This window comes from Dermochelys coriacea, chromosome 5 (assembly GCF_009764565.3).
Source record: "Dermochelys coriacea isolate rDerCor1 chromosome 5, rDerCor1.pri.v4, whole genome shotgun sequence".
NCBI lineage: Eukaryota > Metazoa > Chordata > Testudines > Dermochelyidae > Dermochelys > Dermochelys coriacea.
Genome location: NC_050072.1, coordinates 46,719,979 through 46,746,327, shown reverse-complemented (window position 1 = coordinate 46,746,327; position 26,349 = coordinate 46,719,979). Strand labels below are relative to the sequence as shown.

Sequence of the window (26,349 nt, the reverse complement as noted above, 5' to 3'; positions counted from 1 at the left end):
CGGCCTGCTGAAGCAGACAGAATCCTATTAGTAAGAAAGAATCACAAGATGCAATGCCCTGCCCTAGCTGTACAAAAATAATTAGTCCAAAGTTGACAAATGTGTAATGAAGTTACACAATGAATGTATGTAAGAAATACTGGTATAAATTAGTCTTCTACTTCCAAATACCAGAGTTAACAGCTATGAAGCACTATTTTCTTATGTATTATCAAGAATAAATAATTATACAATTTTGTAATATCACTACTCTGAAGTTTTGATTTACTTTGGTTAATACTGTATTTATATACAAGTTTTACTTTGTAATTACCTAAGGATCTCAAAAATGGTAAAATACTGGATATTTATACTGTTTAGCTGTCATAGAAACTTTAGAACTTGAATAAAGATATATTGGGGACAGATTTAACAGTATATGCCTATATGGTTCTGATACGGGGGTGACCAAAGCTTGTAATTTCAAACATATTGAAAATAGAAAATAGTAACACATTCACAAGAAAAGAGTGGAAAATAATTTTTTTATTTTTAAAACTAATTATTTTAATCTCAGAAAATACTTTCCTGGCATCAATTAAATTATTAAAAGCAGAGAAAAGTAGATTAAAGAGCATTTACACCATAGAGATAGTTGTATAGTAACGCTGATATCTCTTTTTCACTGTTCAGATAGCATGAAACTATCTTGAAAAACAACTTTATTGAACTAAAAAGTTTCCTTAAAATTTTCAACATACTTATTTCTATCATCACAATATAATTTGATTTGAACATATTAAACATTTAGGGGTTTAATGAAAAACATTTTATGGATAAACTATGACCAGCTATGTACTGTAGCATTTTTAGCATGCTAATTTTTTCTGTCAAAAATAGATTCCAATAGCCTGGCCTCAGCTGCTACTCAGCAATCTCACTGTATCTCTGTGAAAGACAAATGCGCAAATGAGCCCGTAAGACTTATCTCCTAATTACGACGACTGCTCCATGTAATGGTCAGTGAGGGTGCTACATCCCCTTTCAGACTCCTCCATCAAATATCTATCATCAGCTCAGTAACCTACTCAGCATCTAAGGCCTGAGAACCCAAGTCTGCTTTGCAAAACTTGGATTGGTTAAGAAGTTGGATCAATACACCACCATCTCACCACTAACATACAATAGTTAACCTGTTTCGTTCTCGCATCTGTTCTGTTCTCTGTATTCTTCTGTTCTTAGGGAATCAGGCATTTAACATGATAAGTGTTTGAGAATTATGTACTGTCCATTTTTGAAAACAGGCTATAAATTTCCTTTTGCAAAAGAGTATTTAATCACAGAAAACAGTTTGTCTTACACAAAGTAAACAACTAAAAATTATCAAATCTTTTAGATAAAAAAAGCTCTCGTTTGTTTAGCTTTGCAAATGTTAAATGCTTTTTGTTTAAACAATTGACTCAGAGGTCGCTGTTTGTTTTTTCAAAGAAAATGCTGCACATATTCTGCACTTTAACGCATTCAGATACAAAAGCAGTGCTGTCCTCTAGTGGACAGCAAATAAGGTAGGATAGAACAATCTATCTTGATTAACTTAAGATCTAAATAGCTTTCACATACACTTTTAAGATTAAGAAAATGCAGATTTCTGCAAAGTTAATTAAAAAAAACTAACCCTATTACTAAAATTCTAGCTCTTTGTATTCAACAACATATCTAAGGAATTAAAAGATTCTCAAGGACTGATGTTATACAAAGATGTTTACTCAAAGTATTTCATACCTATTAATCAAAACCTTTGAATGCTGATGATACCTGAAAACTGTATCAGCACTCAGCACTTTTCAATATATAAACCTTTTATTACCAATGAGAAAGTCTCATTTACTGGAATGATAAACACTTTGGTAGGTAACTTGGCAACACATTCCAGCTATAGCCTCTGAATATTTCTAAAAAGCATACCTTTCTACTAAAACATTCTACTTCTCTCTTGAGTTAGGGAAAGAAATATTTACTTAAGAAATACTGACCAATAGGGAGGACATTTTCTGGCATTTTATTACTAGCTGGAGGTGTAGAAGGCCTGAGGTTTAACCTAGTCGGTTATTAACAACCTGGAAAAATCTTTTTCTGAAAGTCACTATTAATATAAATCAAGTATTACAAAAGTATAAAAAACCCTACTCTTTTCCAAAAGTTTTAAAGCTGAAATGCACGTTAGCATTGATGTAATGTTCTATTTACAACTTTGGTCTCCTACCATTAAAAGGCCAGAGCAGAAATTTATAGGGAAAGTAGGACTTCATTTTCAATGTTCCACTAGATTTATAACTGAAGAATAAGGTCTGATGTATCAGTCCTTCATCAATCCAGTAAGAACCAGTTGGAATAGTTAAGTGTTTAGCCTTTTATCTAGACTTTACTAGAGAAATTAGGAAGCAAAACGTACATCCTATGAAGTGAAAGATTTCACTTCCCTTGAGCTCCCATGCCAGGACCATCTGGAGGCCAAAGATTCAGAAGAGGCTGCTGGACTGAAGCAGGGCAGAGTGGGTCTTCAGAAAGTCTTCTACTGCTCTGCCTCAGTATTCTTCGATTTATAAGGAAGACCTCATTGGTTAGCCAGCAGGAACAAGATTTGGGTTCCAATGAGTTAACATGGAAAAGTTACAAATATGCCCATCAATTTCTCTTCTCTGCTTATCCTCAGTATGTGGGTCATGTGCCCTCTTACTGATTGTTTGGAAGGGGCTGGAACGGTTATATATATTGAGACTTGAGCTGATGGGACTTGCATATCAACTTTAGGCCAGAGTTTTTTTTCCAAAGTTACTAAAAACTGGAAAGTGCTATTCACACAGAGAAGCAATTTCCCAGCTGGATCCTTAAGATTGATCTTGAATACATCCACAAATACACATATACAAAAAATACACCCCAATTCAACTGTCCCCATACTAAAGGGGTGGGAAGATTATTGGTCAGCAGACATTATCCTTCTCTGAAAACAGAAATTGTATAGTAACCCAAAACTCACTTTCCTTTGAGAGTCAGTCTGCTCATTCACCATGTCTGGCACATGACAGGCAGTGAAACGATAAGGAGGGATGAGCACAATCAGCATATTAGACTGAAGTACAGGAGGACAGAGGAAGGCTATTGAAGAATCAATGCGGAAACTGTAGGGTTCCATTTTTTTTAGTATTTTATGAAAATGTGTATATTGGACCAGACTGCTATTCTTCCACTTTCTTCAGCCAATACACAGGACTTCAATACTCATCTGCTATAATATGCTCCTAATCCTGCTTAATTACATGTGTCCCCAGTATATTTTTGATCTAGGTAGAGATGGCATCATAATCAGGGCCATTCTTCTTTGATTTGGGTGAAAATTCAGGAACAGAATTTGACTTCCTATACTGTTTTTTCTTTTTAAGATTAAGCTTCAGGACTCTCAGCATTAACTACAGATGTTAAAGTTATAAGAAAGGTAAGTATGCAATAGTTGCATTTTTGTGTTTTGGATCTGGGCAAAATGCTGGGAGGAGGATATTGCGATTCCTGTTGAAGACTTATTTGGCTGCAGAGTTGACTAGTGTCCTTACGGCCATAGTGTTGTAATGTAATATGAGATAACAAATCTCTACTAACAAGGCTTCTAAGTTCGGATGCTGTCTGGGAAGAAGAGGTGACCATTACAAAGACCACTTTAACAGTTAGGAATGAGATGGATATTGAGCTCATTGTTTCAAAAGCTGTAACAGACCATGAAACAACTTATTAAGGACAATAAAAAGTTTGTGGTTTCATGATGTCCAACAAGGTAATCCAGCTCATTGGGTTGAGCAGATAATGACCTTTTCCATCTCAAACCAGAGGACTGACCTTATTGCTGCCATGTGACCTTTCAGAGTGTTGGCCCATGGTCAGGTCATCCTGAAGGAATTTCACAACAGAAAATACGTAGACATTGTAGTCATTGTTCCTTTCTAAGCCACCTCATGCAATCATTTGATGTCACTGAATATGGATTCTTTGCTAGATGCAAGGAGAGCTGTGTGTGATAACTGTCTGAATAGCTAGCTCAGCTCATCTAACTCTGTTCAGCATCCACTCTGGTAGGTTCAGGTTTTTCATTTCACTCAGTGATCAGGCCCTGTGTGAGTAAATCCTCTAAAGATGGAAGTTCTATGACAACTGAGTTCCTAGCCACATCAATTTGCAGTAGAGCTCAGATGGCCACAAGATTGGGGAAATTAATACCAGACTAGACTATTTTGCTTTAAACATACATACTACTTGATCAGAGGGGGTTTCAGGGATTGGAGGAGAAGTAATATACTTTTGTATGGCACCAAATGCTGGGCACTCAGGTCTGGGTTACACTGGGTGGGAAGAGGGGTTCGAACTAAGATATGCAACTTCCGCTATGCTATTCGCATAGTTGAAGTCAAAGTATCTTGGTTCAAGTTACCTGGCCGTCCTTACAGCGGCAAGTCGACCGCGGCGGCTCCCCGTCGACTCCGCTTACTCCTCCTGCTGAGGTGGAGTACAGGTGTCGATTTGGGGATCGATTTATTGCGTCTAGACGAGACACGATAAATCGATCCCTATGCGCCCAGCAGGTGTGTAGTGAAGACGTACCCTTAGAAAGAGACAGGAGCAGATCTTGAATACAGTGGAAATGAAAATGTTAAAATGCATGCTTGGAGTTACAAGGATGGACCATATTTAGAACAAACGAATTAGGGGAAGTATGAAGGTGGTATTAATTACAGAAAAGTTGAGGGAATCCAGGCTTAGATGGTTTGGGCATATGAAAAAAAGACTGGAAGAATATATAGGAAACAGGGTGTTTAACTTACAAGTGGAGGGTAAGTGAAGGGCTGGAAGACCCAAAATTAGATGGATGGATGTCATACAAGAGGATTTGATTAGCTGCGGAGTTTCTGAGGAACTGCTTCAAGACAGACTGGAATGAAGAAGACAGACTTGAAGATCTGAGCCATGCCATGTCCCATGTGTTTAGGGTACACTGGAAACTTCAAAGCGCTGTTGTGCTCCCGCGGCAGCGCTTTGAAGTGCGAGTGTGGTTGCACGCGAGCGTTGAGAGAGAGCTCTCCCAGGCTTCTGGTAATCCACCTCCACGAGGGGATTAGCTTCGAGCGCTTGGTGCCTGTTTACACTAGTGCTTTAAAGTGCTCTGACTTGCTGTGATTTTTCACACCCTTGAGGCAGCAAGTTAGAGCGCAATAAAATGTAAGTGTAGCCAAGCCCTAAGACTAGAAGAAGAAGAAGAAGAAGGGGAAGGAATACAGATATCAGACAGTCTTGGGATGGCTTGATTTTCCACTCAGTTTAAACAGACAATTCTATTGACCTCAGTAGAATTATACAAGCATAAAACCAAAGCAAAGGAACAGTGAATCAGGACCAGTGTGTTCTTCATATCTGGCCCTGTGATCTTTTATTTCTGAGCAACAGATTTTCTCTTGTGTTTGCTACTACCTTACTGTATTTGGGACAGATGAAAGTGTAGTGTTCAAAGACCATTTCCCTATGTGGACCCATCTTTTTGAGCCAATCTGCTTGACACTTCAGGTGCCCTTTACGTGCATGATATTGAGCCACATTACATGATACTTTGCCAATTACAAGGCGGCCACAGTTTTCTGATTTAAGTCTAAGTCATTCCCACTTTTTTTGGTTAAATACACAAAAGTCTGCAATGACTGTAATCACACTTTTGTGAACACTTTTTTTGTGTTGTTAAAGGACCAAATGAGCAAGGATTTGTAAGGGAAGTGGAAGGATATGAAAGCAAACCCGAGGAACCTTTAATGTCTCCATCTGACGGGGAGTGCAATTCCACTTCTTGAAAGTCAAGTGAGGAAATTCTCTGGATGAATGCTGGTGAGGATTGAGGCTCATGTCTCCATGTGCAATTTCTTGTTCATAGATGGTCTGTTGGGAACCCTAAAGTCTAGTATTCTCTTCAATCCTCCAGATTTCTTAAAATACATGAAAAAAATGGAATAAAACTGCCAAGAAATTCTCCTACAGCATGGGGAGCAACCTACACTATTGCCCATTTGGAGAAGTGCGGGGCGATGAGAAGTCTGCATAAGAACCAATTTTTGAGGGTTCTCTGATGACCTCAGTTGCACAAAGCAATCTACAGGGTTCTTCTCTAATGCAGTTATTTATCTTCTTATTTGAGCTAGCGTGCTAAAAATAGCAGGTGGATGTTTGGCTTGGAGCTCAGAACAGGGGGTTGAGCAGCCTTGAAAGCCTGAGCTGCTGCCCAAGTTGCAATGTCCACACTGCTATTTTTTAGCAAGCTAGCATGACTATCTACCCAGGCCCTGAGGCTTTCTCCCAGCTTCAGAGAAGACATATCCAATGTTATCCCACTAATCCCATTGTGTCTGAGGTAAAACAGCATTCCATGGCTGACTATATCAAATGCAGGGTGACACAACATTCCTGCAGTGCTTCCAAGACATCCTGTTACATGAATGGGCTGAGTTCAAAGGAAGGAATGTATCAGATTATCAGTCTTCCACGCAATGAGTGGTTCCTAACATTCTGAAAGGCTCTCTCAGAAGTGGGTGATTTTCTCTGAAATACACAGAAATGTTTTTCTTGCATGTAAACAGGAAGGGGTCAGATCTCAACCTGGTGGAGGATGTTCAGTTCAGAAGAGGAAGGTATATAGCTTCCATTTCCTAAATCCTCATCTAGTTCAGAAATCAATTCCAGGGATTGACTAGCTGTGAGGGTAGGGGCAGAGATTACTTGTGAAAAGCCAAGTATGGATAGGTGGTTTTGGGCCATACTGGGAAATATTTGTCAACGTGGATAAGGAAATCTTCCAGACATTACATTTGGGAATGTTATATTCATGTCAAATAGCATCTCAGTGAGATCTCCTCGAAAACATTTGGTGATTAAAGGTCTAGAAATTAAGCGTATTCACATGTTAGACTTGTTTCGGCATTTGCCACATCATTGCATGATTTTTGAAAATTTTAACCACAATTTTTCAAAAGTGACCTAAATTTCAATGAAAGTCAATGGGATTTAGGCTCCTAAATGCCTAAATCACATTTGGGAGCAAGGCTCCAAAATCATTTAGACACTTTCAAAATGTTACCCTTTTTCTCTAGGTGTCCCCTTCTGTATTTGAGATTGGACTAGAAAAGGATGGCTACTTTGAGTGGTCTTTAATTAATCTAGGTCTTTGGTGCCCAAGTAAACAGGAAGGATGAGAATAGTTAGATTCTCCTGTGATGCAGGCCAGGTCAGAAGTCTCTTTGGATGAGGTTATGGATGATAAAATCTTCCTGACCACTGATCAGCAACAGGCTGCTGCATTTTGAACCAAACTGAGATATTTTTAAAGGAAGCCAAGAACTAGGTAAGTAAGGACTGTTGTAAGTCAGGATGTAGGCAGATTGGTAGATATTAGTCTTCTTTTATGGTTACCAAATTTAGATACACAAAAGGAAGGAAAAGCTCAAAAATCAATTCAATCATACTTACCTATGAGAAAATATTAAAAAAATGCTTTTGGAACTCTTATTTTCCTCACGATTCTCAAGTGAAACTCTACATATCTATATTTATAAATGTAAGATTATGCACATTGACACCGAATCACTTTGTTTCCCTGCATTTATCAGTCTTAGCTTACCTGTGTATGTTATCTTGACCAGATGGAACAACACCCAAGTTTGCTGCCTTTACCACCTTCTCAAGTAACACAAGACGAGTGGAATTCTGTGGAGCAACAGTGATTGTTGCAGATGTCTCATTCATTCCGGTCAGCATTCCTGAAACATTAAGAGAAGAAAATTTTTTTTTTTAAATAATACTTTAGGAAATCTACAGAAACAGATATATGGTCTGTTACTGAATAAGAGCAAAAAGACTTATAAACCTTATTTTTCATGGGGTTTTCTAGAAGAAAATTACATATAAAATTAAACTATTTATCAAGAAACTGATTTAAAAAAAATTAAAGTATGTGTAGATTTATATAAAAGCCCAATTAACTAACTTGTGATTTTAAAATAATTTAATGTTACTGAAAAGAAAATAGTAATAACTGAACAATGATGTGATACTAATAAATTTGTGTGCAGCCAAAGTGGCTCCTTTTCAGAAAGAGTACCTAATATACAACACAGCAAACATACAGATATTTCAAAACTTTTGTTTAATATTTTATAAGACAAATTTGAACTATAGGCCATACCTAAAGAACTTTTTCAACCATATAAGAATAAAACCACTATACTCCCTTGTAATTTCATTGCAGATTATTCTCTGAAATTTACTTCTTTTCCTTTTGCAGTCAATCAGATCAGTTTAGTTCATGAAGATAAAGTTAAAATTATCAGATCAGAAACTCAGAAACACTGTTCACTCAGCTAGTATCTGTCTCTTAAAGAATGTAATGATAAACTATATTTGATTAAAAATGTCAGAACAAAATACAGCTAAAATGTCAATCCTCCATGCTATCAGATGAAGAAAAAAATGGAATAAAAATGAAAGGAGAAATGTAATTCAAAAAGGCTATATGTAAGAAAAAAAATTCTTATATCAACACCCAGTGCTTAGAACTGCATTTAGCAGGTCATCTATGTTGATTAAAATCCAGAAAAAAATCCCCTAGAGAGCTTCACATAGTCCTTATATGAAAATCCTGCAGGAATCTATATTCAGATGCTAAAACTGTTTGTAAAAACAATGAAATGTAGGACCTCAAGTAGAAGTGGTAAAGAAATAAACCAATGTCAGATATTTATATGCACAATAAAATTAAGTAATCAAAACTATTGAAAATTCTCAAAAATCCTATCCTTTTAGAAATATATACTGCAAATTCCATTCAGATGCTTAATAAATTTTATTTTAAAAAGTCAACATAGGCATACATTAGAATGTGAATCAGTTTTTGTCACAAAATCTGAAATTCTGAATAAAAAATAAAGCAATTAATAAGTAATACGGGTGATATTTTAGAACATGATATACTCATGACAAAAGCAAAAATAAATATCTACCTTCTATAAAAAAATCAGCATTAGCATTATCTAACCTTGGAAACAGTACATTCTGTTTCAGATTGTTTAATTTCAATATTAGGCAAAAGCTTTAAAAACTACATATGCAATCTAAAACTGCTTTTAAGCAGAGCACAGGCACTGACATAACACTGCTGAGAGATGTGTGTACTCATTTAGGATTTAAACCTTCTCCATTAAGCTCTATTGAAGAGCAAATGCTGAATAAATGAATGCAACTATGTTTATGTTAAAAGCCTGTTTCCCACAGCATGTAATTAAAGGAAATGTTGTACAAAGCCAGTACTTTTGTCAAGCTCCTGTAAATGGAAAGATGGATAGCACTCAGAGAAGTGAATGCATTGCTTCATATTTAACCTTAACACTCTTGTCATTAATGGTTTGTCTAACTTGTTCTATAAAAGACAAGGTACTGCTCCACTGAAGTAAAATTAAAAAAATCAACTAAACCATGCTTTTCAGAACAGAAGATTCATTATCGTTGACTAATGTATTGGCATAAAGCAAAGTAACATCCTATCAAGTAAGGCACACATTCAATCTGCCTTTCCACCCCCCCTTTATTTTTAACTCATGCTGTTTTATTGTTATAGGCAATTTGTACCACTCAGCATGACAGTGTAAACTGAATCAAGATTAATTTACATGCAAAAGAACACTTAGGAGAGCAGCATGGTAAGCAAATGTATTGTCTCGATTGCTGAGGTGGAAAAGAACCTGGAAAGAAAAAAAGGTGCTCTAATTAAGGGGCATCAAATATGATTGCTTGTGGTAGTTAAGGGCCAGAAAATAGTAAATGTCTGACCATTTAAAGAATTAGCATCTTGCTTATTAGGAACACAAGTTAGATCCATAAATCTTAATAAAATTAAGTAAATGTGTTTTTCTAATCCCTGGTATTTCTAAAGTAAAAAGTGCCAGGTATATTTGACTTGCTTAAAAATTTTGCAAAATTATCTATTACATTTTTATCTATGAAAAAATTGTAAAATGAAGTCAATTAAAACAACTATGTGTATACACTTTAAAAATAAAAATATTAGTGGTAAAATACTAATTAATAACCAGTTATAAAAAACGTGCCACCTTTAACGTGGCATTACTCATTGGAATCTAAGAAAACTCTGGTCAGTGCACAGAAAGGCAATTAATTTGGGTTAATTAAGTGTTACAATGAATCAAGAATACAGTGTTTGAATAATAAAAGGAAATGAAATTGGAAAAAAAATTATACTGATGCAAAAAACATCTGATATATTGTCATCTATCAGAGAAGACTGAGCTCAGTTCTATTCCCATTCAAGTCAACTGGACCTTTGCCACTGATTTCAAAAGAGAGTCAAGCAAGATGATGTGAGGATAGAGGCCCCTGTGCTACAGTTCTTACTCAGACAGAATTCCCACTGAAGCCAAGTGGAGTTTTGTCTGAGTAAGTGCTGCAGATATGGCATGGAATGCTGAAGCCCAAGACTGAAACAAGTATTTAAAATAACAAAATTAATTAGTCCATTGCTTCCAAATGATCAAATCACAAAATCACAACATTAATTAAGCGGCTGCTCAAGACTGTATGGATAGGGAATGAATCACCCTGAAAGAGTTTCTCCAGTTCAGAATTGAGGGCAAAGTGAGCTAGTGTTGCACAGGTTAGCATATGATGCATAGTATATGGATAAATACAGCTTTCCGTTTTCTAGTGTTGCTACTAGGAAACCTTCACAGGCATGAATATTCAGCACCCTGTCTGTCCCCCCTCCTTCTTATGCCATGGGGGAAAAGGAAATACACAAAATGTGACTCACAATGCAAAGCAGCATAGTGTAACTGAGTGAAGATGGGAAACACTGAATTGTTTTCTTGCATATTGCTATGATGTTGTATGTTCCGTCCTTAGTATTCTTATTAGATTGCACATGCAATTTAGACCTAAAATTCTTAAAAGCTATGTGTATCTTCTAATTTTTCCCCATACAAATTTGCCGCCACCCCTAATTCCCACCCTCCACCGTTTCCTATTATTCTCTTTGAATGCAAAGTATCTCAAGATACAAGGTTTGAAAAATCTTTTGTCCAAAAAAAGGAAAAACATGAAAAATAAAAAATAAGGTGTATAAATCGGATTTATTTGGAGAATGAAGTAAAATCAAAGTTAACATGGAATGGAAACACATTTGTTAACTTCTAAGCTGACCTGCATTTTACTCTAGTAAGATTTGTGTTGCTAAAATTTGAGGAAATTCATTTCTTATTTTGATTTGGGATTTTCATTTACCAAGCCCATATAGCAATTATCTTAAAATATTCCAACCTGTTCCTAGATCTGTGTAACAAATAAATACACATGTAAAGTTTAGAATTGAGACCTCTATTACCAAGAGTTTTCTAAAACAGCTGAAATCTACAACTAAAAAGATGCTATAGAAGAGGGTTTTAAAACATATGGTAAATTTGCCAGCATCAAGTCCTGCATCGAAGAATGAATTCAGGAAGACAGAAAGAACGATACAGAAATGCCAAGAGACCTTCATGGATTTACAAATACTTCATATAAACAAAATTTCAAATAGCTTTATTCAGAGTAGCCTTTCTGCTCTATTAAACATAGCAAACAGCTGCCAGATTTATTCAGACAAATAATCAACAACCATAGAGGTAAAATGGCAGAAGAAAAAGGAATTCTGGCAACAACTCCACAGAGGACCATAGCTATTCTCAAAGTGCACTTCTTCTGTGTTCTCATGGTTCTATATGGTCAGTCAGGGGAAAAAAAGCCCTCGGTCAAAGCAAAGCAGAGAAAATGATCAAATATCAAGCAAGCAAGCAAACCAAAAAGTGGGGGAGAGCACAACAACCTTCTTTACTTACAGTATACCCCAGCTACAATTTTAAGAAGGAACAGTTTAAAATAAATGTGCCAAAGCCTCATTTAATCACTCACCTTGGTTTGTTGAGCAGGTGTAAAGCAGTGAGACAGGCTTTAGCCAGCAAAGGGTAAGAACAGCAAATAAGTATCAATTGGTTAAGAAAAGAAATTCACAATCCTAACTTTTCACTGCAGTGATCAACTTCACAGAAAATAATACAAGTAACATTTAGATTGCATTCTTAATCATTTAAAATATAAAAGTAACTGTAAGAAAGATGCAAAAGTGATTAATAATAATATATAGCATTGCATAGGATTACTCGTTGGTGTTGCTTGATAGATATACTGGGTTTCTGAGCTTTATACAGCCATGAGATGGGAGTCCCGTGGGTACAGTCTCATTTCAGTGGGAAAGGATTTACGCATGTAAATCCCCATTCATTGAGATGGATGAGAATATACCATTGTAAATTTGAAAATGCATCCAAAGCTCAAGCTTTTCGACTTTAAAAGTACTACAGTAAATTTGAACAAAATTCTTAGCTGTGTGAACTGTTCAATTTAGTAAAACCAGCTATTATACATTTTTATTATTCATATAGTAAGAACCATTCAAATTATCAAATGTGTTTGAGTCCAGGCCAAGCCACAATCTTGGATTTTATAGAAACGCCAATTTTCTTTAAAAGCACTACATTAAGAAAATTGTCCGCCAAGGTGTAGATAACAACATGGTTCTTTTTTAAAAGGCTATACCAAAGGGAAGCCAAAGAGTTTGTTTTTAATAGTAAGAAGCGTTGTTTTAAAGGGGTATGATTGTAATGAACTTCAAAGTAGTTGGGAGAAAAAGTACATTAACTTTACACTAGCAATAGCATTGGAATAAAGACTAATAAAAGGAGACATCATTGTATTAATACACATTTGGATTATTTCTCTGAGCTGGTGGGTCTAAAATTCCTGCCATTAGCACTAATATGAAATGCATTAGTGAGTAATGTTAGGAAACCATAACTCTCAGGGCCAAAAGGTTTTTATGGACTATGTATGAGGAGGGACTGTTGTTTTTTTAAAAGATATATTAATCAGTTGTCAAGTACCACTGGAATGCACACTCTGTGCTTCTGAAGGTGTTTTCTAAACCAAGCCATTAGTATGAGACTGAAAGAGAATGCACAGAATAGCATCAATAGCTACATACATGAAGTGATTTCTGGGCATCTGTATAGATGTGCAAGTGAAAAGCATTGTAGTGCATGCACATGGAAATCAAAATTGCATTTATCAAAGTTACTGAAATAATATTTCTCACCTTGCTCTGTCTTAAAGTCCTTCTCTGACATAGTGACAGGTAAAAGTAATTCTCCAACAGGGGGCTGAATATTAACATTGAAGTGATCTTCCTTTGTACTGAGAGAAGAGAAATTACACAGAATTGAACACTTTTTTTGGGCAAGAAAATATTCTATATAACCAAAATTAAATTGGAGCAAATATGTTATCAACTGATTCTGCAGAATTTACCTTTCTGATTTTCACTTTGCTAATCCAAAACCTTGCTAATTCTCATCAAAAATCTGACTGCCTCATCCTACTTCCCAGCATAGACGCAACAACAAGGTGCTGCAGTGAGCTTTTGTATTTCTAATAATGTTACTTTTATTGCTATGCACATGTTCTTGTCAACTAAAAAGTATCAGATAAACTAAACTACATGCTTGCTAAAAATCAACGTTATATGATTTTTAAAAAACTGTTAGTTCATTAGTTAATTTGCAAAGTTAAATAATCAGCAACATGCCAGCAATTAGTTTGAATTAGCAAGATTCTACTTCTCCTGTTTTAATACCACCAGTAAGTTCAAAGAATTGTCTTACGCAAAGTTCCAAGATCAAATATTTTAATCTTCCTATTTAGTATGAAACATTTTTCTAAACAAAACAAGGGTCTATTATAATACAGTCACTTCTAAACTTAACAAGGACATAATTTGGAAGGGCAAAGAATATTGTCTGAGAGACATAGAAAAAACTAATTTGAAAAGCAAGAAAAATATTTTATCAGTTCAATTTTGATAACTTCTCATTTTTTGACATAGCAAAAAGTAGGCTACTGGTTGATCAGAAGCCTTGCTGGAAACTCTCTCAAATATGGGACTAGTTTCATAACAGCAGATAGTTTAAAAAACAACAACAAAATAGCACATCAGCAGTATTCTGCTATTAAAAAAACAACATATGTTACAGATTCCTTCTTAACCCCTTCCCTCCCCCCCAAAAAGATAAACACTGTTTATCTCATTCTCTGCCAGGGTCAAATTATTTGTACCTGAAACTAATTTTACAGAAATTCAAGATATGTCCACATTACCATGTTTGGTTGGCTGACTACAATATGCAACATCCAGCTAAGAATGCATTTACAATTAAAATCTTTTTTGTAGCCATAGGGCAAGTGAAATTTTGGAAAGAAAAAAAATCCCTTCATTAACTGATCTGCCAAATAATCAGCAAATACTGATTGCTTGTATGCCTGAGCTATCCTGCTTAAACATATTGGTACAATATTAGTAGTACAAAAATCAATTGATAATATCCATGGTATTTAAATTAATCTCAAACATTTGTTATTGATTTTTTTATAATTTTTTCACCTTAGAAGTCTGAAATTAGATTGGCTGATATAGAAAACAGCACTGGATGATTAATATAGAAGTCATATTTTTCCTCTGATTAAAAAAATTACAGGACAAATTATCTGAAATCAAAAATATTTGTTTTATATGCCAGTTACTTAAAATTTAAATAGTTACTGTATTTTAACCAGTTGCTACAGAAACAACTTAGAAGATACATTTTATATATTCTAAAATTATTTGATGTTTAAAACTTGTGATATGCTGTAATTAAGCTTTTAAATGCCAAATGTAGATGTGTCAAAAGTAATGTAGCAAAACAGTAACTGACATTATTACTCTGAATCTAAGCTCAGTAAATATATATACTAAAATGATTCTTTAAAGTCTGGCTGAGATAAGCTTTATAATGATTTATGTTTCAAGATGTTATTCCATTTTATAAATAATATTTAACTCTATCCCTGCTTACAATCCTGACATTAATTATTTTTCTTAAATAGTTTGAATGCTGTCAGTTTATCTAATGATAACAGAACACTGAAACAGCAAGGATGCAGACAGTATATGTTGAGATTGATGTGGGCTGTGACACAGGACTTAAATATATTATTTCATTTTAATATTTTTTCATATGAGACCAGGAATTTGCGAGTGAAAGAATGAATCTTTAGCCAATTGCCCCAGATAACATTTTTCTATATTGTTTAAGTGGCTTGTCTGAACTAAAATGGCTACAAGGGGATTCAACAACACCTTCATAATAATTTAACAAAACAAAACAAAAACCACTTTCAAAATGTAACCAAGAACGATTATGGGATATTTCAGCATGCTGTTGGATCTACTGCAGACCATGCTATTTATACATTAATCTGACCTACTCTATTGAGGACATAGTGTCTCCAGATGTATACAATCTAACCCTTTTATAGTGGGAAAGTATCAATGTAGCCTGGCTCCTACATAAGCATTCTAAAGCAGTGGGAAAGGACACTTACTAAGTACTGTCCAACCCCGTGGCTCTTGGGTGCATGCAGAGGTCTTCCAGGGAGTACGTCAACTAATCTAGATATTTGCCTAATTTTACAACAGACTCCATAAAAAGCACAAGTGAAGACAATACAAACTAAAATTTCATACAATGACTTGTTTATACTGCTTTATATACTACATCAGCAGTTCTCAAACGGCGGGTTGCAACCACGAAGTAGGTCACAAGTTCGTTTTAAGGGGGTTGCCAGGGCCGGTGTTAGACTTGCTAGGCCCAAGGCAGAAAGCCAAAGCCCGAGCCCTGAGGTGCAGGACTAAAGCCCAAGCCTAAACAACTTAGTTTTGCAGGACCACTTGCAGCATGGGACCCTGGGCAATTGCCCAGCTTGCCACCCCCCTAATGCTGGCCCTGAGAGTAGAACAGACAATATGGAGAAAAATTTAATTGTTGCTGTCGCTTCACTGTCTCCCAGAATGACAAGGCTCACAAGTGAAAAACAGGCTCAAGTATCACACTGAAATTTAAGTACAATATTTATATTCCAATTGATTTATTTTATAATTATATGGTAAAAATGAGAAAGGAAGCAATTTTTCAGTAATAGTGTGCTGTGACACTTCTGTATTTTTATGTCTGATTTGTAAGCAAATAGTTTTTAAATGAGGTGAAACTTGGGGTACACAGGACAAATCAGACTCTTGAAAAGGGTACAGTAGTCTGGAAAGGTTGAGAACCACTCGTCCAACCAAACAATCCACTCTCCCCTGAAAGTAACAAACTCATTAATATTTCTTAATAAAGCCATTAAAATAGTTTTGTGGATCTAATGCCTGTTTCCACCTCCTCCAACTTTATCAATAGGTTTTCTGCTCACTGGATGGCCAAAAGTCTTGTTGCTTGTTGTTCTTACGGTCATTAGGTAAGATTTACTTTATTTCAAGCTAGAATTGCCGAGATCCAGCATACTTTGATACAATTATTTTTCAGGTGCAGAAAACCATTCCTCCTTTGCTCCAATCACTACAATTTTCTTTACACTGAATATCAGTGACTCTAAGTGTTGGTATTTTTTCCAGGCCTGTAATTCCTACATAGGGGTCTGATGCAGCGTGTATCCCACATATGCCACCTGCCTGCACTTGGAGAGTAGGCCAGGCTTGATTAAAGATGCAGCCTAGCTGGGGAAGGAGCTGAGCAGTGATTATAAAGAAAGAAAGCAGATTAGAAAGAGATTATAAAGACACCTCAGGAGAGAAACTCTAGTCCCAGTCACTCTCTGGGACTAGAGAGTTGAGAGCCTAGGAGGGTGAAGGAGGAAGCCGAGGGGGAGAGATGGCCCTGGTATCCTCTCCTGAGTTGAGAAGTCTGGCAGGAGGCTAGAAGAAACACAGAGCAGCCACTGAGGTGGAGAAAGCTCCAGTGGTAAAACAACAGGATTGGGACTTTGCAGGGAGAGAGCACTGGGAGGTGTTCAATTAGGGAATATAGAGAGATGAAAGATCAAGCCTGAAGAGGTCAAAAGTGGGTTTACTTTTGTACTTTTAGTTGGAGATTTTGCTTGAAGGTTCCAGGGAGAGCCCTGTGAGTCCTGGCCCTGAAAGAAGGGTGAACTGAGAGAGGCAGGAGAGAGAATGCTTGATAAAGAGGCTACAGCAGGAAGATGTCCAGGGAGGCAACAGCAAAGAGCCAGATAGAGCAGACCTTGCATGCCGGTTATAGGGTCCCTGGACTGGAAACCAGAATAGTGGGAGGGACTGAGCTACCCTACCAGTGACTGTGGAAGGTGGCAAGAAGCCCTGAGACAGGAATAAAGATGACTGAAAGGTGAGTAAAGGGTGTGAGGACTACAGGACTCAGAGTCAAGATTAAAGACCTTTTGTAAGGATGCTGGACTTTCAATCATTTGGACTTTGTTACCCTGGAAGGTTTGGGTCTAAAACATGACTTGACTAGAGGTCTGAGTTGCCAGAAGAGGCAGACCACGGTGGGACTGGTGCGACTATTGTCAGGGGGCACTAACCACAAAAGAGCTGCTGCACCATGCCCTGCCATGCCAAGACGTGTTCCAGTAGTGAGCCCTCCCTGCTACAGGAGCCAAAAGCACTAACGTAGGCATAGTGGGTCCTCTTTTATATGTAATTTAATTAGGGATATAATTTTTTAAAAGTCATCATATTAAATATTTAATTAAAAGTGTTTGCTACTAAATACAAATCTGGATAGTAAGACAATGTAATTTACATAAAATAATGTTGTAACTAAGAATTGAATTCAGCCTTATTCAAAATTAATTTAACTACTATATATCAAAACCGATAAGAAATATTTCATAGCTTAAAAGTTCCTATTAGAAGTAGTTTTAAGAATGCCAGAAGAATGGTTAAGACTACACTGAAACATCTCTTGTAAATGCTCTTGCCTCAAGTCTCTTGGGAGATTACATTTATAACGAAATACAACAGAAAAGAAAATTTGTCAAACTAGGTGAAGAATTACAAATAGACATGGGTACATAAAATCTGCATGGGAAGATTTCTCCAGTTTTCAAACCGAAAGGCCTTAAGCATTTTCCATGGCAGAAGTTACAACCTTAGTACATAATAAGAGCCTCTCAATTAAAAGTCTGCTCAATGGACCCTGCAAGAAAAGGCTAGTATGTCTGATAACACTCCACTCCACAGCAGAATCTCTTAGTGAAGTCCAGAGCAAGCTATCTTTCAGCATTAATTCTACTGTTGCCTGAAAAAAAGGTATTAAACTGTAGAGAGACATGGTGGGTGAGGTAATATCTTTTATTGGACCAACCTCTGTTGGTGACAGAGACAAGCTTTTGAGCCACACAGAACTCTTTTGAAGGCTTTCACCATATGCATGGCATTATTTCAGACTACATGGGTGCTATATCCAATACATCGAAGAAAGTTGTACAAACATAGGAATCAAGGGGGAGAAACACTCTACTTAATAGATTAAATGACATTACAAGATCACGTTTGATCATTTAGGAGGAGCATGATTTAAATTTTCTCCGGGATGCTTGGAACAGAAGGTTGTTCTGTCACTTTTCTGTTCTTTTGCCAAACAGTTTGCTCCCAAAGAACCAGGTCGACACCTGGCGTTATTTGGACCAGTCTGTCCTGGATCACTTACGCAAAAACTGTAAGTGCCTGTTTACCAGATGATCTTGAGGAAATCCTCTTATCCAGGATAATGGTAGACTTAGGGGGCAAGGACAGCAGTGTCTACCTTTGAAACAAATGTAAATGGCATTACCACTTAGAAACATACAAAACATTAGAGTATTACCTGTTAATTCTCTATCTAGGTTTTTATACCGTGGTTATTTGAGCACCTATCAACTTCTTCAAAGGATACAAAAGTCAACTACCTACCTTTTCAGGCCTGCACCCCCTGGTTTAGATAATTCTTTCGAAGTCACAGTAAAGAGGATGCCTGCTTCTTTAATGAAGCCTTGCTACAAAGTTAGCCTTCTCCTATTCCCTTGATAACCATAAAACTGTAATACCATGCTAGGCCATGGTCTTGAACATGTCTTTTGCAGAGGTTTTTAATTTCCTGATTATTTATATTCTAATTTCCCATAGTTTATATTCAAAGAGATACAAAGAACAGGAAGAAAAGTTGGGAGAGAAAAGAACAACAACATTTAAGTTTCTTCTTGATTTCACCTTTTTGAGGTGTTTGGATTTTCTCTACTTTTCCAACTTTGGGGAAAGAAAGAGAAGCATCTGGCTAAGGCAGGCCCTGGATTTGCAGAGGTGGGAACAGTTGTTCAGACCCAGCATTGCCTCCTCCAGCCTGATGTACTTGCTTTCTGGAGGTGGGCCAATTAGTAGCTGGCTTTAGAGTGATTGACAGTGGAGGAAAGAGCACCAGATTGCTTGTCTTAATGTCCAAAAGTTTTAAATAATAAATAAATAAAAAGTACACCTCCCTAGCGATAACTTACTGACCAGCTGACAAAGCACTGTCCAGGGAAACAGGTGAAAATGTGATTGAGCGTGATATGAATACTGTTTTCTCTCTAACAACTGCCTTTGGTACACTTTCTATATAGCTTCCTGTATATTATTATTCAGATGCTATTACATGAGTCAAACAAGTCAGTGTTTATACCTGAGTAACTTGCACTTTTTAAAAAACTGACTTTTCAGGAAGAATAGGATCAGGGTTGGTAAATAACTATTGGTTTTGTAGTCTCAATATTTTTGTGAGAAGGTTGGATGTTAGGGTAACTGACTGATCCTTTTCTTTTTCTTCTTGATTGCAGATAGACATCCTGCTCAGGTAGATTTCAGAGTATAGAGGTGTCTGAAAGAAGGGAGGATACTTGCTTCTTCAAAAATATGTATCTCTAAGAGATCTGAGGAAAAGGAAAACCTGTGCCCTTAAAAGAATATGCAGCAAGAGATTTCATGAGTAGGAAGAGACTGAAGAGAGCGGGTCTAGTTCCCTTCTTGACAGTTTTCATATATAATCTGCTAGATTTTCCCACCCTGACAAACCAACCTCTAACTTTTGTGTGCAAATCTGCCGTTCAGAGAGGCTTTGGCCAGGTTGGGGTAGGTGGATGCAGAGCATCATCTCCCCTCTTTCCCAGCTGCAGATCAAAGTGCTGCCAGAAGTAGAGCATAGACTGGCCCTTAACAGCTGCAGTGGCCGTACTGGGAGGAGCAGGAGCGCAGTTCTTGGGACTGGGTTTAGTAACCAGGCCTGTACTATTACCATCTCTCTGCCATCTTTCAGTGTGTGCTGCGTTCCCTTGACCCCAAGTCTGCTTGTTATTTTGAGGGAGGGGAAAGGAGTGCATACAAGCACTTCTTCCCATTCCATTTCAGCTCTCTCCCACTTCTCTCGGTAATTGCAGTGACATCCTGCCCACCTTCACTCAGGCTCTTAGATTCTGGGTGTGACATTGCACTCCATATTCTTTATGGAAATATGCTAATAATATGGATATGGCATTACTGAGATATACTTCATTCAAGATGGCTCATGTAAGATATCATTGGAAAGGTTGTGATTTACTGAATGTGATTATCCAATTTGTATGCACCTATCATTTTTGTATCTGAAGTTAGGAATATTGACCATGTATCTGTATTTCAAATGTGCTACCTTGGGAGACACCCACAACTAGCCATTCAGTTACAACAATGAAAAGTCAGATAAGGCTGATGGCCCATCAGCAAAGACAATGGACTGTGAAAGAGCTTAGCCTTCCTGTGGATGCTCCAGACAGCCTAGGAATAATGGCTGCTAGGACCCTGTAACGATGCAGCCTCTGGCGGGACACAACTGAGAGTATCAGTTCAGGACAAATTGCTTAGAGCAGGGCAGTTATAGCCCAAGGCTGGGGTTCCTTGCACAACAAACCAGCCAAACAGAGAGGACTTCAGTTTTACCCTACAGGCTAACCAGAAGTCATACAAGCAATTCCCTTAGACACTCCAGTTTCCCAGTATCACCACCAGTACCACTCGTTATGGGGACAAATGGTTATGAAAACCAATACCCCAGTAAAAGAAGAAAAGTTCTCTCGATCCCAAAGGACCAAGCTTGAGACCCAGGTCAATATACAAGTCAGATTTTACCCACAAATCACGCTGTTGCCAATTCTTTAGAATCTAAAATCTAAAGGTTTATTCCTAAAAAAAAAGAAATATAGATGAGAGCTAAAATTGGTTAAATGGTATCAATTACATACAATAATGGCAAAGTTCTTGGTTCAGGCTTGTAGCAGTGATGGAATAAACTGCAGGTTCAAATCAAGTCTCTGGAGTACATCCACAGCTGGGATGGGTCATTCAGACCTTTGTTTAGAGCTTTAATTTGTAGCAAGGTTCCTTCAGAGGTCAGAGCAGGATTGAAGACAAAATGGAGGGGTTTCCAGGGCCTTTTATATTCTCTGCCATGTGGCTTGTGCTTCCTTTGTCTCAAATACAAGCTGCCAGGCCTTGGCTTGAAAGCCTTAGATGTCTGACCATAGGCATGTCCCTGAAGTCTTGCTGAGTCACAAGGTGTATCTGCTTTATCTCAATGGGTTTATTGTATCGCTGATGGTCCTTAATAGGCCATCAAGCAGGCTAGGCAGTGATGATGCCAAATTGCCTGGGGTGTCACCCAGAAGCATAGCACAAGGTTAAAATACAGACAGTATAGAGACCCTGCAGAGCAACAATGGTCTATACGGTCACAGTTCATGTCAATAACATCACAGACCCTGCAGAGTCAGGTGACTGAGTCACCTGATGCTGGACCCCCTCTTGGAATGCCAGTGTTTTTCCACTGGAAGACAAAGGCTTCCCACCATAAACAAAGGCTATATAAGCAGGGGAGTGACATCATCATGGTTCTCCTCTGCCTCCCTGCCCAAAGAGACACTGTGGAAACACCTTGAAGCAAGAACTGAACTGGGGGGAGAAGAGCTGAGTCCTGGCTGGAAGGGTGTTTAGACTGTGAGTAATAATACATGAAGTTTTAAGCTGCAGGCCAGTGCAGCTGGCTTTCAAGAATCTTAGCAATCTGCCTAAAACAACATTTAGGGTGAAAAATTACTATTTGTAGCCAATTTCTTTAGTGTATTAAGTTTAGTCTGAGTGTTTTGTTTTATTTGCTCAGTAATTTGCTTTGTTCTGTTTGCTACCTCTTATAATCACTTAAAATCTGCCTTTTATAGTTAATACATTTGTTTTGTTTATTATTAAACCCAGTTTGTGCAATGTCTAACGGGGGGGCAAGAAGTTGTGCATATCTCTCTTCACATTGAGGGAGAGGGTGAATTTTTATGAGCTTGCACTGGGCAGATTTTTCTACACAGCGCAAGAAAATATACCTTTGGGTCTGCACTCCAAGGGAGATGGGCATCCGAGTGCTAGGGCAAGTCTCTTAAGCAGAGTCTTCACAGAGCTGATCTCAGTGTCTTGTGTCTTTCTGCAGCTGGGTGTGGCCCTGCCTGTGTGTGTGCTAGAGGAGGCTTAAGAGCCTGGCTCAGTAAGACAGGTTAAAGGCTGGCAGAACATACGGGCTCAGCAGTATCTCAGTACATCAGATGGCACCTTAAAGAAGAGCAACCCTTCACACTGGGAAGACACTAATAGCATAGGCTTTTTCCCTTTTCCCACATAGAGTCCTGATGGCCTGTCACAGAATTTTTCCAGGGATCAGGAGGTAGGGGGGAGGGAGAACAGGTTCTCATCACATCCAGCACTAGCCCATCTCTAGACGTTTGTGTGGGGTTTTTTGGTTGGGGAGGGAGGAACACACTTGTTCCCCCTTCCCCAGATCTTTCAGGGCATTCATACTCCTAGAAGTCCTTCCCTTCTCTTCAGGCAATGCCATGTTGGACCCAACCCATGCAGTGAGGTAGGAGCTTATCTGAAAGAGGCTTTTGCCTGCAAACATAGGGAGGAAAAAAGGATAGGGAAGTTGGAAACCCTAAATATGCAACTCACTCACACACACACACACACACACACACACACACACACACACACACACACACCCACACCCCGTACGTATGTACATAGCGGCAGGGTATCTGTGTATACACATATATGTACATGGTTTTTAGAAGATAAAGAATGTCCATTTACTGATCCTGACCCTCACTTTAAAAAAAACAAAAAACACACAAATAGCATTATTGGATAGAAAGGAGGGAAGTGCATTTACTGAGAGATCACACAAGAAAGGAGGTGATGGGATGTTCTCACTTTGAACAGACAGGATGAGCAACCTAATATATGTTCTAAATAAATGCATTAAGAACAGTTTTCAAGTTAAACAGTTTCTCCTTTCTCTCTAATTAGGTATGTGATCTTCGAAAGTTTTGCTTAATAAAATAGTGCTTATCAGGGAGGTGTTTCAAAGCTTTCAGAGCTTTCAACTCTGTATGTTATAGTTTCTCCTTCACTGCACTTGATATGTTCAAGATCTTTTAAAAGTGATCTAAATATTTTATTAGTCATTTTTGCTTTTTTCTTAATATAGTTTGCATTTATTGAACCACTAACACTACAACATCTCGAAGCAGACAGGTAGTGTTTACTATGCAAAACACACAGTCAATGATTGGCATCTAAGACCAATTGATCTACCCATTACCACTATCTCCCAACCCCCACAAGCACTACTACAAAGCTATTGATTTAAACACTGCCGATCGGTTTCCATTTTCTGATTTTGGGCAGGCCAATTAAGAAAGTGAGTAATTGTGATTACACTGCTTCAGGATCAATTACATTTGATGCAAGACAAAGTGCTCCTTTTGGTAAAACGTAGGAAAATAATTATGATCGGGGAACGCTTTACTGCTGTATACGCCCCAAACAGCTCAAATAAATGACATACATACATATCTTCATGCAAGACAATACAGCAAAATAAAGGTGTAAGGACACCTTTTGTCAAAATATTCTTGAAATAATTCACACATCCACACACAACCTTTTGAACAAAAAACTTTTTAGAAAGTATCGAGAATTAAAAGAACTGCCATTGATTATATTTTAAACAGATTCACATGGCTGAAAGACCACCACAAAACACAGAATCGCCTAATATATACATATATACTACAAGGATGTTTGGAACAATAAAACAGCAAATTTTACTCAAAGTACATCTATCTTTATTTTTTCCCCTTCAACAGTATTCTCAAATATCAAAGGGTTTATTAATCAAAGAGGCAAACAAAGTAAGCAATTCCTATTCTTAATTTAACTTTAAACTTATTGTTTAGCTTGAGCTTTGTCATTGGGATCACATTGTCCAAATCATTAAAATGAATACAGCACTGGTGTCTGAGGCAAATCTATTTATAGTGACGTTACTCATAGTCTGGTTGGTGTTCAGGAATATTGATCTGTGTTGTTTGTCTAATAGGAAAATAATAAACAATTACTAGGCAATGTTGGAGAAAGTAATCAGGTTTTATATATCACTAATATAGCAGACCTCCCAAAACATAAAGGTGATGATCTGCATAAAATCAATGTGTTATGCTACATTGCTTATACTCATCATTGCAGAGATTCTCAGCAATAAATGGTGTAAGTTTGGAACTGAATCATTTATATACCGTATATACTCGTTCATAAGCCAAATATTTTTGGTAAAATCGTGATGCATGAAAGAGCGGGGGTCAGCTTATAAACGGGTCTACACCAAAATTTGATGATTTTAAACTCTATGAAATCACTGAATTGAATATCTCATACATTGTCGTTTTGTTTACCTGGAGCGTCTGCAGGCATGGAGCCCCTCAGTTCCCTATGGCCACGGTTCGCCTTTCCCAGCCAATGGGAGTTGCGGGAAGTAGTGCACCAGGTAAACAAAATGTCCTGACCCGCTAGTGGCTTACCCTGATGGGCTCGGAGCCAAAGTTTGCCAATCCCTGAAATATAGGGTCGGCTTACGAAAGGGTCATATAGTTTTTACTATTTTTACCTATTCATCTTGGGGGGTCGGCTTATAAACGAATGGGCTAATGAATGAGTATATACAGTACTTAAAGGGTGTACTTAAAATAAAGTATTTGCTTTTTTAAAAAAGAATGTATATGCTTGTTTAAAATATTTTGACATTATATATAATTTTAAAATAAAAAAGCTAAGTACATTTGTGTTTAGAGCAACAGATACCTTACATTTTTGTAACAATTTTGAAGTTGCATTGCCTAGAACTCTGCTTCCCTCATTATATCAAAACAAAGCCTGTGCTGGACTAATGTGCTGTACAGTAAAATAAGCTTAGTTTTTAAAGACTTCGGATCAGTTCTTGAATACCATTGCTACTGTCATCATCCAGAAAGACACAATAGCATAAACTTGTGCATATGCTACATGCCATACGCATCATGCTGGTGATAACAATATCTTTAAAATAATCTCACACTAGGGACTTAGCATACAAATGAATATCACAAAAAGTGTTGTTGAGAAAAACATTTTCAATAGTAAACTCCCCCCCAAAAAGAGAAAATTTAAATTTCTGAATTGGCTCTTCTTGAGCAGCATGTTTAACATATGTGAAAGCACAGTAATCTTTTCCACTACAAATCCTATATCCCCAGTCTAAGAATCTATAAGTTTCCAAACTACTGTTGATCACTGTGCACTATAATTTTTTAAATTATTAAACAAACAAGAGTATAGAATTTTCTACAAGGAAAGACAGTTTTCACCTAACCAGTTTGGGGCACTGTGATGGGGTTGACAATTCCGTGACCCATGTGGGGTGGCAAGTTGTGAGAAAAGCTGATTGAAATATTTGTTTCAGGATATGTTAAAGGAAAGGTAAAGACTAGCAAGCAGGTTCATTTAGTGACTTGGGCAAAAGAGTTTGGATTCTGCTAGTATTTTTGCATGAATTCATGTTGCCTGACAATGGAGCTCCCAATGGGTGAGCAGGCACTTTTTCTGCTTAAATCAAAATATATAAGGATCTCAAGAGCCTGCATTGTAACTAGGTATGATGATAATGAGCAAAGTATATATAAAAACTTATATGCAAGTAATTTTTGCAAATAAAGCAGGAGTCCCTCAAAGATTGTTGCTGTCAGTGAATGCCTGCATGTATATGAGCACTCTATTTTTGGCTATGATACTTTCCTTTGGTTTCATTATGTTTTTTGATTTTATGTTAGTAAATTACATATTAAAATGTTTCTGAAAATTCAGTTAACATCAAATGGTAGGATCCATCTGCAACCTCAGAGTTACCAAACCAAACTTGTGAAAAGAACAGAACC

At 37.3% G+C, this 26,349-nt stretch overlaps 1 protein-coding gene across 6 annotated transcripts in view; it reads right to left on the bottom strand.

Moving 5' to 3' along the window:
* AP3B1 (adaptor related protein complex 3 subunit beta 1) overlaps positions 1-26,349 on the bottom strand; it is a 334,397-nt gene that overhangs the window by 4,950 nt on the left and 303,098 nt on the right. For 4 of the 6 annotated variants that reach the window (XM_038401874.2, XM_043515585.1, XM_038401875.2 and 1 more), the window contains 2 exons: positions 13,259-13,356; positions 7,682-7,820 (listed from right to left, as the gene is read on the bottom strand). In XM_038401874.2, coding sequence (XP_038257802.1) covers positions 7,682-7,820; positions 13,259-13,356 — 237 coding nt within the window. The remainder of the gene's footprint in view (positions 1-7,681; positions 7,821-13,258; positions 13,357-26,349) is intronic. The other 2 variants (XR_006281799.1, XR_006281800.1) reach the window with 1 other exon arrangement.